At 48.5% G+C, this 13,280-nt stretch overlaps 4 protein-coding genes and 2 long non-coding RNA genes across 10 annotated transcripts; 4 read left to right on the top strand and 2 right to left on the bottom strand.

Moving 5' to 3' along the window:
• Positions 1 to 777: 777 nt before the first annotated feature.
• Positions 778 to 2,147, top strand: Cp7Fc (Chorion protein c at 7F). The gene is made up of 2 exons (XM_001354685.4): positions 778 to 936; positions 999 to 2,147. Exons 1-2 carry the CDS (start codon positions 859 to 861, stop codon positions 2,034 to 2,036), a joined length of 1,116 nt encoding a protein of 371 aa, XP_001354721.3. The 5' UTR covers positions 778 to 858; the 3' UTR covers positions 2,037 to 2,147.
• Positions 2,148 to 2,932: 785 nt separating this feature from the next.
• Positions 2,933 to 4,101, top strand: Cp36 (Chorion protein 36). Its single transcript, XM_001354686.4, has 2 exons — positions 2,933 to 3,064; positions 3,153 to 4,101. Exons 1-2 carry the CDS (start codon positions 3,017 to 3,019, stop codon positions 3,960 to 3,962), a joined length of 858 nt encoding a protein of 285 aa, XP_001354722.1. The 5' UTR covers positions 2,933 to 3,016; the 3' UTR covers positions 3,963 to 4,101.
• Positions 4,102 to 4,642: 541 nt separating this feature from the next.
• On the bottom strand, positions 4,643 to 5,817 carry LOC117184406 (uncharacterized). Its single transcript, XR_004469721.1, has 2 exons — positions 5,291 to 5,817; positions 4,643 to 5,207 (listed from the first exon to the last, which is right to left on the bottom strand). It is a non-coding gene; the product is annotated as an uncharacterized lncRNA (long non-coding RNA).
• Positions 5,818 to 5,822: 5 nt separating this feature from the next.
• Cp38 (Chorion protein 38) lies at positions 5,823 to 7,060 on the top strand. Its single transcript, XM_001354687.4, has 2 exons — positions 5,823 to 5,882; positions 5,970 to 7,060. Exons 1-2 carry the CDS (start codon positions 5,838 to 5,840, stop codon positions 6,897 to 6,899), a joined length of 975 nt encoding a protein of 324 aa, XP_001354723.3. The 5' UTR covers positions 5,823 to 5,837; the 3' UTR covers positions 6,900 to 7,060.
• A 578-nt stretch (positions 7,061 to 7,638) lies between these two features.
• On the top strand, positions 7,639 to 8,960 carry LOC6901338 (uncharacterized). Of its 3 annotated transcripts, none has more exons than XR_001452761.2 (5): positions 7,639 to 7,889; positions 8,105 to 8,389; positions 8,461 to 8,526; positions 8,600 to 8,679; positions 8,751 to 8,960. It is a non-coding gene; the product is annotated as an uncharacterized lncRNA (long non-coding RNA). The 3 variants fall into 3 exon arrangements; XR_004469720.1 differs by lacking the exon at positions 7,639 to 7,889 and adding an exon at positions 7,896 to 8,053; XR_004469719.1 differs by lacking the exon at positions 7,639 to 7,889 and having other exon boundaries at positions 7,896 to 8,389.
• On the bottom strand, positions 8,939 to 13,224 carry otu (ovarian tumor). 3 transcript variants are annotated; one of them, XM_015186098.2, is made up of 10 exons: positions 12,883 to 13,224; positions 12,621 to 12,716; positions 12,308 to 12,554; positions 12,140 to 12,237; positions 11,913 to 12,067; positions 11,485 to 11,853; positions 11,287 to 11,423; positions 11,002 to 11,133; positions 9,638 to 10,888; positions 8,939 to 9,571 (listed from the first exon to the last, which is right to left on the bottom strand). In XM_015186098.2, the coding sequence occupies exons 3-10, from the start codon at positions 12,542 to 12,544 to the stop codon at positions 9,380 to 9,382; spliced, it is 2,571 nt and encodes an 856-aa protein (XP_015041584.1). In that variant the 5' UTR covers positions 12,545 to 12,554; positions 12,621 to 12,716; positions 12,883 to 13,224; the 3' UTR covers positions 8,939 to 9,379. The 3 variants fall into 3 exon arrangements, with proteins under 3 accessions (XP_015041584.1, XP_002134040.1, XP_015041585.1); XM_002134004.3 differs by lacking the exon at positions 12,621 to 12,716 and having other exon boundaries at positions 12,308 to 12,552; XM_015186099.2 differs by lacking the exons at positions 11,002 to 11,133; positions 12,621 to 12,716 and having other exon boundaries at positions 12,883 to 13,222.
• Positions 13,225 to 13,280: the final 56 nt, after the last annotated feature.

Raw genomic sequence — 13,280 nt, 5'->3', positions numbered from 1 at the left:
TCATACAAAGGTATATATTTCATACATTTTGTGGTACATAATATTATCATTGATCCATTTTTTCCTTTGCACACAAACAGGTCTTTATCGTGATAAAATGTGATATCAAAATTCAATGTTATCAAAGATTCGGCATTCAATTTAATGAATTAGTGAACATGCTCGTATAAGCTCAATTATTCCAAAAAATGAATATTTATCACGATCTGTTAATGGCTGCATGCCATGGCTGCGGTTCCATAGTAAGAACGATTATGTGCAAGTTGTTGATCATTCAAGCCAGTAAAATTCTTTTGGATTGAGCCAAAATCTCTACATATAGAGAGAGAGAGAGATACGAGATAAAAAGAACACTGAACAGCATTGAAGAAATCCATTGGGAAGACAGACAGACAGACAGTCTTGTGGGATATACCTATTATTTGTACTCCTTTGCCAATGCCAGACGATAAGAATTGCCCCATTCTGAGGTAAGAGTCGGAGAGAGAGAGAGAGAGAGAGAGAGCTGGTTAAATCATTCAGTAAAAACAATTTCCAATGGCCCTGGGAGTGAGTGCTTTTCACTGTCTCGTACGATCTCTGCCTGGCTACGACTACGGCTACGGCTACGGCTTTGGGACTGACGCATCAAGATCACAACAGATTCGTTGATGATGATACACATCTGAGTATCTGACCATAGATCACGTCCCGGCACGTTTTTCTTCCGTTTTTTTTCTTCTGTTTCGGACTTGGCGCGTAACCTGAGCATTCATGGCAGTGGCAGAGTGGCAGAGTGGCAGTGGCGGTGTTTTTGGTGGCTATTTAAATGGAATCCATTGACTGCCCCGGGTTCAGTCAAATGCGAGCTCCATCGAAATGGAATCGAAAGTCCACTGCAGTTGGCCACTGCTGCTCTTGCTGCTGATGCTGGCTCTGGGCCGAGTCCGACCAGAGGTAAGTCTTCGAGATTCCCCCCAAAGCCAAGAACCGAACTAAGCGTCCATCATATTCCGTAGAATATCAACGATACCACGGCCAGTGAGGATATCGATGACGACGAGGCCACTAGTCCCAGTCCGTCCATACCAGAGACCACCGATCGTCTGATCACTGGCGATCTTCGGAAGGCGGCGCGCGTGGAGCAGCTGTCGCCGCCGGGCAGTGGCTCTGCGTCGAAGCAGGAGTACGATGTGATTGATGTGCTGTCCGCCACCAATGCGGTGGTGGGCAAGGCCAAGAGCGGCCAGACCACGCGCATCTTTACCACCGGAGACGTGGATGACACATTCTGGATGAAGCATCTGGGGGATGACTTCAAGCATGCCATTCACCTGCAGGTGGGCGGCACCAATGAAGAGTACAATCGTCTGGTCAATCAGACACAGAATGGCATTCACGAGGAGGTGCACCATGAGTATCTGCCGGGGGCAGAGCGACCAGACTCCATGCAACAGCAGCAGCAGCAGCCTGGAGCTCGCTATACGCAACGAAGCTCCCCCAGGCAGCAGCAGCAGCAACAGCAGGGTCTTGACGGAGAGGCCTTGGCCATGAAGCAGCGATACCTGATCCATCAGCAGCAGCAGCAGCAACAGCAACAGCAGAGATATGGTTACACACAGCAGCATGCCCAACAATACACACCACGAGCACACACACAGATACACCAATACCCACAACCACACCCACACCCACACACACACCAACACCAACACCAACAGCAGCCACACACACACAGATACCAAAGACCATATCCACCCAAGGCCCAGCAGCAGCAACAGCAGCAACAACAACAAGTGCGATACATCAACCACCGGCCACCCATCCGTACCATCATCAACTCCAGCGAGGATCAGCTGCATGCGGCCCAATCGAGTCCGGGAGCCCAGCACGCAGCAGCTGCGGCCATTCAAGCGGGAGGTGGCATCGGACGGTCCCCCGACGAAGATGAGGCGGACACCTTTGGCAGCCAGCTGCCGTTCAAGTCGCCCTTCAACGACTACGGCAGTCGACCCACCCGCGATCTCACCTATCTCCTGTACAGGCGGGGACTCTAGGATTAGCTTAGACTTAAGGCCTGGCCTCCTGGTTCTATAAATGAGGCGCAGCCAATTACATTACAGAAACATTTAAGGGGAAGTACAAAATAAAATGAGGAAAACCATAGCTATGACGTTGTTTGTGCGAGGATTAAGGGGACTCCTGGTTGGGGCCAACAATCCAAGTGGTTGGAAGATGCCCAAAATCACTTTAGATCAAGAAAATGAAACACTACGATGCCTCCATTGGAAACCACTGAACGGAAGTTAATGAAGGTCTCAAAGAGAAGAGGAAGATCCGGAAGATCTTTTGATAATGAACGGGCATTAAGATAGAGATCATGGCACCTTTTTTAATTCTTTAACAGTTTAACGAAGACCTTTGTGCTTCTGTTTAAAGTTCTCTCAAGTCTTTTCATCTAGAGACTGGTGTCTTTAGTTCGATGGAGACTTTATTGCCAAACAGCAGATGATCGAAATCGCACTAAAATCTTAACCTTTATCTTCAATGTTCTATCAGCCAGAAGATGATGAAGTTTAAAGAAAACCCTAAGAAATCCACAACTAAATATTTCCTTGAGAAAGAGAAACACTCATCTTGGTCTACGTAACCCCCAAAAGAGATCAAGCCACTCCACTCAAGCCACTTTGGTGGAGCGAGAGATCGGGTAACCATGGGTTTGACTCACAAGTATGGGTATGCCACAAAGAAGCCATCCGTCCAATGGCACAGAGAGATGAGATTGCGACGAGAGACAGAGAGATCTGATCTGATCTGAGCGGAGCGGAGCAGTTGGGTGGTTAGGAGGTTGGCTGATGGCTGATGGTTGATGGCTTTCTGAGGTGGCCGAAACACAAAGGTGAACCGAAATCGGAAATGGGAAATCGTTGGTAAAGATCACGTAGCCGACCATGGCGGGGGGCGATTATAGGCGCTATAAAGAGCTAGCCCGGTGGCCAGACACCGAGCAGTAGACAACACACACGTAACCCGCAACATGCAACTCGGACTCTGGTTTGGCATTCTCGCCATCGCTGCGGCACCGGTAAGACAGCCCCAGCCTAAGAGCCAGACAACCCCCGCCGCCCATACCCTAAGCTAACCCAAGCCCATCTCTTTGTGTCTTTGTCCAGCTGGTAAGCGCTAATTATGGTCAAGGTGGAGGTGGTGGTCCCGGCCATGGACCCATTCAGTACCTGCCCAGTGGCCCGTCTGGGGGCCTCGAGGAGTACGTGAACGTGGCGACGGGCGGCTCGCAGCCAGCGGCCAGCCAGATCGCAGCGCAGGCCGAGATCCAGCCCACGCAAGAGGAGGCCCGTCGTCTGGGCCGTGTCCAGGCCCAGCTGCAGGCTCTGAACGCCAATCCCACCTACCAGAAGCTGAAGAACTCCGAGGACATTGCCGAGTCGCTGGCCGAGACGAATCTCGCCAGCAACATCCGCCAGGGCAAGATCAATGTCGTCTCGCCCCAGTTTGTGGATCAGCATCTGTTCCGTTCCCTGCTGGTGCCGTCGGGCCACAACAACCACCAGGTGATCGCCACCCAGCCCCTGCCACCCATCATTGTCCACCAGCCGGGCGCACCACCTGCGCATGTGAACAGCGGACCCCCCACCGTGGTCCGTGGCAATCCCGTGATCTACAAGATCAAGCCTTCGGTCATCTACCAGCAGGAGGTGATCAACAAGGTGCCCACCCCCCTCAGCCTCAACCCCGTCTACGTGAAGGTCTACAAGCCGGGCAAGAAGATCGAGGCGCCACTGGCACCCGTTGTTGCCCCCGTCTACGGACAGCCGCAGTCGTACGGTAGCCAGCCGCAGTCGTACGGTGGCTCTGGTGCCGCCTCCGCTGCCGGTTCTGCCTCCTCCGCCGATGGCTATGCCGCCGGCAACGAGGCACCCCTCTACAACAACCCCTCCCCCTATGGCCAGGCCAACTACTAAGCCAGCTTAGAGTTTCCTTCTCCTGGCCAAGGAGTGCTTCTCGTCTTCTGTACGCGGAGCAGCTGTTTAATTTAACAAATTTGTTTTTTTTTTGCCCCTTGCTGAATGCAAATAAAAAATGGAAAATATGCTTAAAATATATAATTATTGACCGACTGGGGAAAGGAAGGGGAAACCATCCAATTGCGATCCATTTGGAAGTTGCAATCATTCATTGTCGATACATTCGACGGCATACTACTCATGAATGTTGGCTTAAACATTCGATACAGCATTGATTTTATATATCCAAAATGAAAGAATCTACTTTAAAGGATTATATAGTAGTAAAATTCAGTTTCAGGGTCCTTAAAGTTAGTTTTATAGGCTTCAAATGAATATTTGCAGCTTAAACATACACACAAAAGCTACAGGGAAGGGCCTAAGGCCGCCTTAGCTACTACAGCTTCTCACTCCAGATTTACATATTTTCGTTATCTTTTGCATTACACCTCTAGACACATAGACATTCTTGGCATATCTTTAACAATCTGCAATGAAATCAGCTTCAACTGGTAACATTTTTCTTCTGGATAACGTCAAATTCAATCACATATGAACCATGTACACTTGTAGAGCTATTGTCTGCCGATACACACAATTGCAGAGTGTACAATGCTTATGGAAATATAATACATGTGTTTAACGAAGGAATGGATTGAATTACTATTATTCGATTACAATTATTACTACTTTTAAGAGGTTGAAATACAATAAGCATTTGATGGTCAGACACAGTAAATTGTAAGCATACGAATTCGATTTGCTTTAGAGTACGTTCTTTCATATCTTTACAAAGTTTTTTAGAGTTCTATGACACAATTATTAAAGGTATTACCTTTTGCCTTAACCTATAACCGGATATTGTAACATTTACCAGTATCTTCAATGGTTCAGAATTGTAAAACCGTTTTGGTGTTGTTTTGTCTGCTGTTCCCTGTTGCCCTTTAATGTTGTTAACTTCGTCTATTATTAGCAGTAAGTTCTAACGATTTGCAGCCGAAAGCCACAGCAGCTATGGCTTTCCTCTATCCTATAGTCCGTGGACTGTGGGCTACAGATCCCAAAACACGTGGCATTATCTTTCCATAGAAATCTCCAAGAAATCCTCTCAGATAAGTTGTTCCCCTGAGACGCTCTGCAATTGTATTTTCCATCTCTTGAGGAAGAATTTATACACATTTAGTTCCAAGCGATTGTTGGCCTCTGAAAGAAAGCATTCCATACAAAACAGGCACCAAAAATACAAATCAATTCAATCGAAAGGTAACCAAGAGTATGATTTATACCAAAGCCTCAATCCTTAATTCAATCCAGGGATGGGAATCTTTCTTTCCGCCATTCGCTAGTCCCGCACTCAGATTTCATGGGTGGCCAATGCGGAAGCAGCGCTGGCTGGCCGGGCATTCGCAATCTCTCCGCAGACGTTCGGACCTCGATATGCAGCTCTGAGAGATTCAAAAGTGTCGATTGTTGGTGCTGTTTGTTTTTGGTTTCTACGTATGAAGCCGTGATATGGGTGCGATGCGCGATGTGCGATGCGTGCGATCTATCAGCATTTGGCCATGTTTCGTTCGCATCGCGTGGGCCAAAACCCCGGCAGCAACAACAACCAGAAGAACCATAACAAGAACATGACGAAGTTTTTGAGCGGAACAAGCTTGGGGGGCCGCCAGCTCTCGAACCGGGATTGGTGCCGGCCAAATGTCACGTACTGTCCAGCCAGAGCATATTTAAAGAAATCTCCGAGTGAGGCAGGGCAGCAGAAGACATCAGACAATCCAATTGGGAGCACCATCATCGGAGCGCCAACTGGGAACTGCAACTGGAGAAAAGATGACAAGACAGAGCTACATTTGGGCTCTGGCCGCCTGCCTCATCGTACGTACCACAAGAGATGCTCCTCCACAGAGATGTGGATCGTCTACATGATCTACAATCGTCTCCGTTTCGCTCTTCTTTTTGCAGGCATGCGCCAGTGCCAATGGCTATGGTGCGCAACAGGGCTACGGCGGTCCCGGGGCCGGGGGCGGTCCAGGTGGCAATGATGGAGGCGCCGATGCATCGGCCGGAGCATCTGCTGGCGGTGCCGGCAGCAGTGGCGGCGAGTACACCATTAGCAACGGCGGATCTGGAGCTGGTGAGGGTGCCGACGCCTCGGGCGTGGCCCAGGCCGGACAGAGCGGCTATGCCTCCTCTGGACAGAGCAGCTATGGCTCCGACCAGAACATCCCCTACAAGCCGGTGAACACCAAGGGCAACACCCTGACCTCATCTATCACCTATCCCCAGAACAAGGGCGAGATTCTGATCCATCGTCCCGCGCCCATCATTGTGAAGCGTCCGCCCACCAAGGTGCTGGTGAATCATCCTCCATTGGTGGTGAAGCCCGCACCCGTGGTGCTCCACAAGCCTCCAGCAATCGTGCTCCGCAAGGTCTACGTTAAGCACCACCCACGTCGCGTCAAGGTCGAGCCCGTGTTCGTCAATGTGGTCAAGCCCCCAGCAGAGAAGTACTTCGTGAATGAGAACAAACAGGGCTACGGACAGGGCTCCCACGGCGGTTCCCAGGGCTCCCACCACGGACACGGCCACGGAGGTCACGGTGCTCACGGTCACGGTGCCGGCTCGCACGGTTCCGGACACGGCGGCAGCCACCAGCACGGTCCCGGCCAAGCTCTGCCCGCCTATGCCTCCGGTGCCGACAGCGCCGCTGCCAGTGCCGGATACCAGCTGCTCCAGGGTGGCAATCAGGGTCTCTCCGCCCTGGCCAGCATCGCTGGCGATCGCGAGGGTCACTACGGTGGCGGTCACGATCACGGTCACGGTCACAGCCATCAGCACTACGGTGGTGCCGGCCCTGCCGGACCCGGAGCCTACTCGGCTCCCTCCTATTAGGTTGGGACGCTGCGTGTCGGCCTTTCAGTGGCTGGCTCTGGCGTTTAGTTACTATGTTTTTACACAGCCTGAACGTCCACACACCCCACACACACACAAGCAACCAATGCACAATGGAAGGCGTGGCACTCAGGTTTCTTTGCAAACAAATAAAAAAATTTGAAAAAATTAATAATGATTTATTATTTGGATGAAGGCGGACGGCGGAAGAGCGGCGCCACAAAAATGTTCAGTATATAGAAAGCAGATATTTTTGCTATCGTTTTACTCAAAGCTGGCCAAGAATAGCAATATGCTACCGAAAATACAATGCAGAAAAAAGAAGCCCTCTTATTTTGAATATGTAAGCCATTTAATACAGATTTTAGTTAAGTTTATTATAGCTGATTTCTTATATTTTCAAACTGGGCAGCTCTTTTTGGTAATCGATATCACATGCACTTTTCGAACCAGGTCTGCATATGCGATAATTGCAGTAGATATTTTTTGCTATCGTTTTACTCAAAGCTGGGCAAGAATAGCAATATGCTACCAAAATTACAATGTAGAAAAAATAAGCCCTGTTGTTTTGAATATATAAGCCATATAATACAGATTATAGCTTATTTCTTATATTCTCAAACTGGGCAGCTCTTATTGGTAATCGATATCGATGAAAGTAATCGATGGATGTTCGCTTGAATTGTATCCGAATAAAAAAGGTAAACAAAGTCGCTTTTGATCAGAACCTGTCTCCTATTGGCCCATAGCATATCTATCAGAATTAAATAGGTGGTCAAAAACTGTCGACAAACTAATGTATGGGCCTTGTCGTAAAGTGCAGTCTAAATTTCCATTGTAGGGACCGTACAACTCTCGTCCTTGCCAGTGCGTTTGCGTGATCCAGGCAATGTAGCGTACGCCCACCGCTTACTATTGCTAATATTCACCCTTAACATCCGCTCGCTCAGTCCGTAACAATGCAAGATAATTGCCACCATTAACAGTCTAGTAAGTAGGTCATCAGGTGACGCGCCGCCCTTTTGGCCAGTTTGAAAAATCAGCATAAAAATGCGACACTTTCGCAAAGCGATTTCAGTCTGTAAGCAGAATTAAATTGAGTGCATTCAACAACAACACAACAGAAAACGAAACGAAACGAAACGAAACCAAAAGTAAATGCGAAATACTACAAAAATCTGTTACAAGTTCGAATAAACCCGCAGCAAAGATACTCCGAAAATGAGGCGCACTCTTTGGCACATGCTCACGGCCCAGCTCCTGCTCCTGGTACTCTGTTCGCTGCTCTCTCTCTGCTCCGGCGGCAGTATGCATCCTTTGAAAGTGGGCAAAAACTATGCGTCGCTGCACAACCAGCCCAAGGACTTTCGCTCTTTAGTGATGGATATTAGCAAGTTTGTTCTCACTATTGTGAGCAGAACGCGTTGAGTCACGTTTTTTTTTGTTTATTGTTAATTTTTTTTGAGCACGTATTCCTTATTTATAGCAAGGTATGTCCCTGTGTGTAGCTCCTATGATAAAAGAATAATCCAATGATTTTAATCATAATCAAAACAAATAGCAAAAGCTTTTTCCTCCATCTAATCTGTCCAAAGATCTGACTAGTACCATATCTATTACTAAGCTGGTAGGTCGCGCATGATCCATGGATCAATTATATATAATTGCCAGATATTTCAGTTCTTTATCTCTATTCAAAGGCGTCGAGATTTGAATTCCAATCTGAGTCCTGCCCCCCATTCAGTTCGGAGTTCCAAAATTCTCCATTAAAGACCGACAGGTGTGTAGTACATCAAATCGTATCGCCCAAATCAGCCAATTATTCTTATTTAATTCATTTTCCGCTTATAGAAAGGCCAGCGACCAGCAGATCAGTGCAGAGACCGACAATCATTGCCAAAGCAACGCAAAGCCTGGCCTCGAACTGAATTTACAATAAAAATTCTTAATTCTTGGTACAAAAATTGCTGTATTTAGCTGATGAAAATAATTTGAATATATGTATTTTTCGAGCAGGTTAACTTTTTGTAGAGTAAATGTTGGTTAAATATGGTCTTTTAATTTGTTCTTTTGTGGCAAACGTTCTTATTCTGTTGTTCTGTTTAGAGCTAATAAAATCGCATACAAGTGAATTTGATTACAGATTTAAAATGAACTGGTAACAGGGTTAAATATTGCAATCGATATATGTATGTGAAATGTGAGCCTGGGATGTGATTTGAGTTAGTAAGGGAATAGATTATCGTCCTCTCGTCGCTGGGTAATCGGGATGGGTCGGGCGGAATATCTTGTGATTCACTTCATTACGGATTTTAAAAAGTCTACAAATTTAAAAGTGCGTTAAGTTATATGAAAAAAAAAAATGTCAAATGCGAGGCTCTGATGGAATGTTATGGCCTAAAGATCCGTTGATGCCCGGGGTTCGGTGGTGGGTGTCCTGTGGGTGATCCTTTTCTCATGCCCTTCCTTCCTTCCCCGCTTTACTGATGACGGGTTGCAGCATAGGCATCTGCAGGCTGATTTTTGCCTGGGGAAGGCTTCGTGGCCGCCTGCTGCTGTTTCTTGGGCTGCAGCGGGCTGCCATCGTTGGGAAAGTTGTTCATCACCTCAAAGACTGGTGGAGCGGCGGTCGAGGACATCATTGGCGGCGACAAGGGCCAGGCATACCGATTCTACGAAATCAACACAAATATCGTTACAATACTCAATGAAAATGGAAATTAAAAGGCAGATCTTACCTGTCCTCCAGCAGCACCCCTGGCCAGGGGGGATGGCGGAAGTGCTGTTTGAAAGAATAGTGGCGGACCTGCCGGGGTCACCAGGTGGGTCGGCGAGAGGGGCAGCGGCCCCACCGGCGACGAGGTCACGAAGCTGAACGACCGGCCATTGGTGCTGGGCGATGGCGTTGGCGTGGGCAAGAGAGATACAGCATGTGACAGCGTATCGTTTAGGTCTTTCAGCTGCTCTGGACGATTGCCGCGCGACTTGGTCGATCCCGCGCTACGATTAGACGGAAATGTATGGCCGTTTTCCTGCTCACCAGCATCGGGTGTGGGCGGTGGGGTTGTGGCCAAATGCAGCTTGCCCATTGGATCCACCACTCCGGCAGCCGCATTCAATTCCGGTTCGGTGCCGAAGGTCGACATGCGTAGATGCATATCCACGCCCATGTTGTAAAAGTATCGCAATGTCTCCATATCCGCCGGCATATCCCCGCCATTCGAAATAAACGAGCGACGTGTTTGTCCCTCAAACGAGAGCGGATGCAGCGATGGTGCTGTACGGTTTGGGTGTGGCGGCGGTGCCATCGGCATAAACGGTAGCGGCGGATGCAGGGCAATGGTCCCCTGCGGCGACGGTGCAAATCCCCCGAAGGGCATCATCACGCAATTCTTTGGCGGCGGCGGTGGCATTGAAAAGCGGAAAGCCTCCTCGTGCACTGCTATGGGAGAGCCCGACCAGGCTGTCGGTGGTGGTGGGAGGCCACTACGACCCCCGCCCGCCATCAGCGGCATGTAGGGTACAAAGTGGGTGGTACCAGCGGCGGCTACTGCTCCTACTCCTGGCGGAGCTGGCCCAGAGGATGATGGCTCTTGCGACTTAGACGACGATGTCTGTTGCAATTTGGAGGCCTGATCATCACCCTCGCGCTTATCGCTTTTTGACATCGAAGTCTTCTTCTGCTGCTGTTGCGGCTGCTGCCCGTCCGGATCCGATTCCAGCTGGATGATTTCGATCATGCTTTTGTATGCGTTTCCGCGTGGGTGCTCCGAATGTCGGGGCTCCCGTTGCTGCTGGGCATGGGGCTGGAAGTAGGCGCTCGCATCGGTCGACTTGGTTTTCCGCCACTTTTGCAACTTGTTCTTGTTAAAGAATTTGGTTATGTTCTCGCGCTGTATCTGTCGCTGCATGGTCTGCTGTTGGCGATACGAACTCTCCCAGGGACGAAAATCGTCGGGTGCCACAGGATGCATCGTTTCATAGGGCACCTAAAGAGAACGACAAAGAAAGAGAGAGAGAGAGAGACTTTAGGATTTACTTATCCGTCCGGCAGTAGGGAACATTCAAAAGATTAGAAATAACATAAGGAAGGGTGGGGTACCAATATATTTTTGCCAAACTTCTCTATGAACACAATGCTCTCCTTGTTTTTGCTATTAATTTTTTGGATGTAGCCCGTGCAATCCTCCACTTCTTTCCCCAGATTAAACTCCACCAGGCACTTGGCTCCCACCTGCAAAGAGGACACGAAAAACAGGGAAAACCAGAACAAACGAAACGTTTAAGAGATAGATAAGCGACACGACATGGGTGAATGACATGGATGATGAAAGTGTAGATTGATGAAACGTGTTTGTGTGTGTGTGTGTGTGTCCTCCTGTTTTACCTTAAAGTTGTAATCATTGTGGTAGACATTGTAGCGTTTTGACTCCTTGCGTATGTCGTTCCACACATCAAACTCCACATTGCGATACATGTTGGGGTCCAAGGACTTGGCCACCTTGTAGGGAAACGGTGTGATTCCTGTAAGCGAAGCACAAGGCACATTACAGACCATTTCATCCTTATGGAAGCCATCTCTTACCATCGTCCAGCAGCTGACGGACACACGAGACATATCGATTGGGACACATTTGCAGCATATCATTCTCAGTCGAGTCCCGGCCCAACTCAGCCCCGCCCCCGCCGGATGACAACTCCTCGGTGATCGAGATGCTGCTGCTGTGAAATTTGCAGAGCTTGAAATCCTCGAGAATGCATTTTGTGAGCTCCGGCAAGTCCAGCTTAAAGAGGCGGCCATCGCTACAGCGCAGCCGTAGCATGTAGCCCCTAGGATCGAATTCGGCCTTGAAGAAGTCCCACTGAAAGGTGTGTGGATGGAGCATGCTCTCCACGGCGAAGTCTACGTCCGGCAGCTTGAAGAGCGACTGGTAGAGCATCTTGAAAGTGATTGCTATAAGCAGGGAGAAGATGAATAAACACACGCCCCTTCGAGTGGTGTTCTCCACTTACACTGACAAACGGCTGCCGATGTCATGTACTCTAGCTCGAATACGGAATCAAAGTGGTTCTCCTTGGTGTAAAATACGCGAAAGTTATCCACACAGTTGCGATTAAAGGTCACGCCCGCGCCCATGTTGAACGGCTCATACAGGATCACATTGCGCCTGCCCCAAATAAGAAAGATTTCATTTTGCTGCACTGCCCTGCCCGAAGGACAGAAGAACCACACCACTCACCGATATATGAGGCACATGGCCCTCAGCTCAAGCATGGTGCCATAGGTCTTGGGCTTGGCCAACTCTCTGCAATACTTGTCGAAATTTCCATTAATATACTGCAAAAGAGTCGGGGGGAGAATATTAGCCCAGAGGGGAACGAGTATGTTTCGAGGAGCATTTTCGCACCTTCTCGAAGATGCGACGCTTGCGTGTCATAAAGCGTACACATTCCTGGCGCAGCTCGTAGTGCAGGTGCTGGGTGTCGTACATCTGCTCGGCAATCACACGGAAAAGGCTGGAGGCGTCGCGGGCCGTGTGCTTGCGGTACATACCGTGACTTTCCAGATATTGGTCAAACGGATCGGGTGCCTGGCGGCTGCCCGAGGTGACTGGGCGCACCAGCTCCATCAATAGTGACTCCATGGTGAGACCTCTAGAAACGCAACAATATTTGCTCTATAATTATTGAACAAAAACCCACTGGAATTTGGCAAAGAACCTTCGAAGACGAAAAATTCTCAAACGTTGCAAGCAAAATTCCAGAATTCCACAAAAGCAACGGCGCTTTGCTGCGCAATTCCAGCGTCTGTGTGCGCTAGAGAGAGATGACGATATGTAACATCGTCAATGTATACACATTTTCAACATGGCGCCAGGGCGAACAAGACAAGGCAAATGGAGATCATCAAAAAATGTTATACTTGACGCCAATTTTGATACATATTCATGCATACAATGTACAAACTTCTTACGTAACGTACCTTAACTCCTTGCAGTAATAGCAACTAATTACAAACTGCGATACCGGTCGAAAAAAAACACACAAATAACTAATTCTAAATATAAAATGAACTAGCCGGAATAAGGATGGCTGGCACACACGTAGGGAGAGTGGGCAAAAAAATATATGTAACGAAAATGTTAAAAAAAATTACACGAAACGACTCAAATGGGTTTTTTTGGCTTTTCTTCTATGTTATTTCCTTGCACTTGCACTGATTTTATTATATATCTTTCGACCGCCAGCTTCAGCTTATCCGCGTCCGTACACTACAGTAGATTCAAAGAGTTGGAACGATCTGCGTAGTGTATTGGAATTTCTTTCCAGCTTTCCAGTTGTGCGAATGAGGGTGTGAGAAGGAGGGCGCTCAAAAAAAGA

This window comes from Drosophila pseudoobscura, chromosome X (genome assembly GCF_009870125.1).
Source record: "Drosophila pseudoobscura strain MV-25-SWS-2005 chromosome X, UCI_Dpse_MV25, whole genome shotgun sequence".
Taxonomy (NCBI): domain Eukaryota; kingdom Metazoa; phylum Arthropoda; class Insecta; order Diptera; family Drosophilidae; genus Drosophila; species Drosophila pseudoobscura.
Note: the sequence above shows the minus strand (reverse complement) of the source record. Positions and strands in the feature narration are given on the sequence as shown.

What these genes read in the sequence shown, in the direction of transcription:
- otu (XM_015186098.2), bottom strand. Translation starts at nt 12,544, where the DNA reads ATGGAGTCACTATTGATGGAGCTGGTGCGCCCAGTCACCTCGGGCAGC. An exon ending in GCCATGTGCCTCATATATCG is followed by an intron (nt 12,068 to 12,139) that starts GTGAGTGGTGTG and finishes TATTTGGGGCAG; the next exon opens with GCGCAATGTGATCCTGTATG. An exon ending in CCGTCAGCTGCTGGACGATG is followed by an intron (nt 11,424 to 11,484) that starts GTAAGAGATGGC and finishes CTTCGCTTACAG; the next exon opens with GAATCACACCGTTTCCCTAC.
- Cp38 (XM_001354687.4), top strand. Translation starts at nt 5,838, where the DNA reads ATGACAAGACAGAGCTACATTTGGGCTCTGGCCGCCTGCCTCATC. An exon ending in CTCTGGCCGCCTGCCTCATC is followed by an intron (nt 5,883 to 5,969) that starts GTACGTACCACA and finishes TTCTTTTTGCAG; the next exon opens with GCATGCGCCAGTGCCAATGG.
- Cp36 (XM_001354686.4), top strand. Translation starts at nt 3,017, where the DNA reads ATGCAACTCGGACTCTGGTTTGGCATTCTCGCCATCGCTGCGGCACCG. An exon ending in TCGCCATCGCTGCGGCACCG is followed by an intron (nt 3,065 to 3,152) that starts GTAAGACAGCCC and finishes GTCTTTGTCCAG; the next exon opens with CTGGTAAGCGCTAATTATGG.
- Cp7Fc (XM_001354685.4), top strand. Translation starts at nt 859, where the DNA reads ATGGAATCGAAAGTCCACTGCAGTTGGCCACTGCTGCTCTTGCTGCTG. An exon ending in TGGGCCGAGTCCGACCAGAG is followed by an intron (nt 937 to 998) that starts GTAAGTCTTCGA and finishes CATATTCCGTAG; the next exon opens with AATATCAACGATACCACGGC.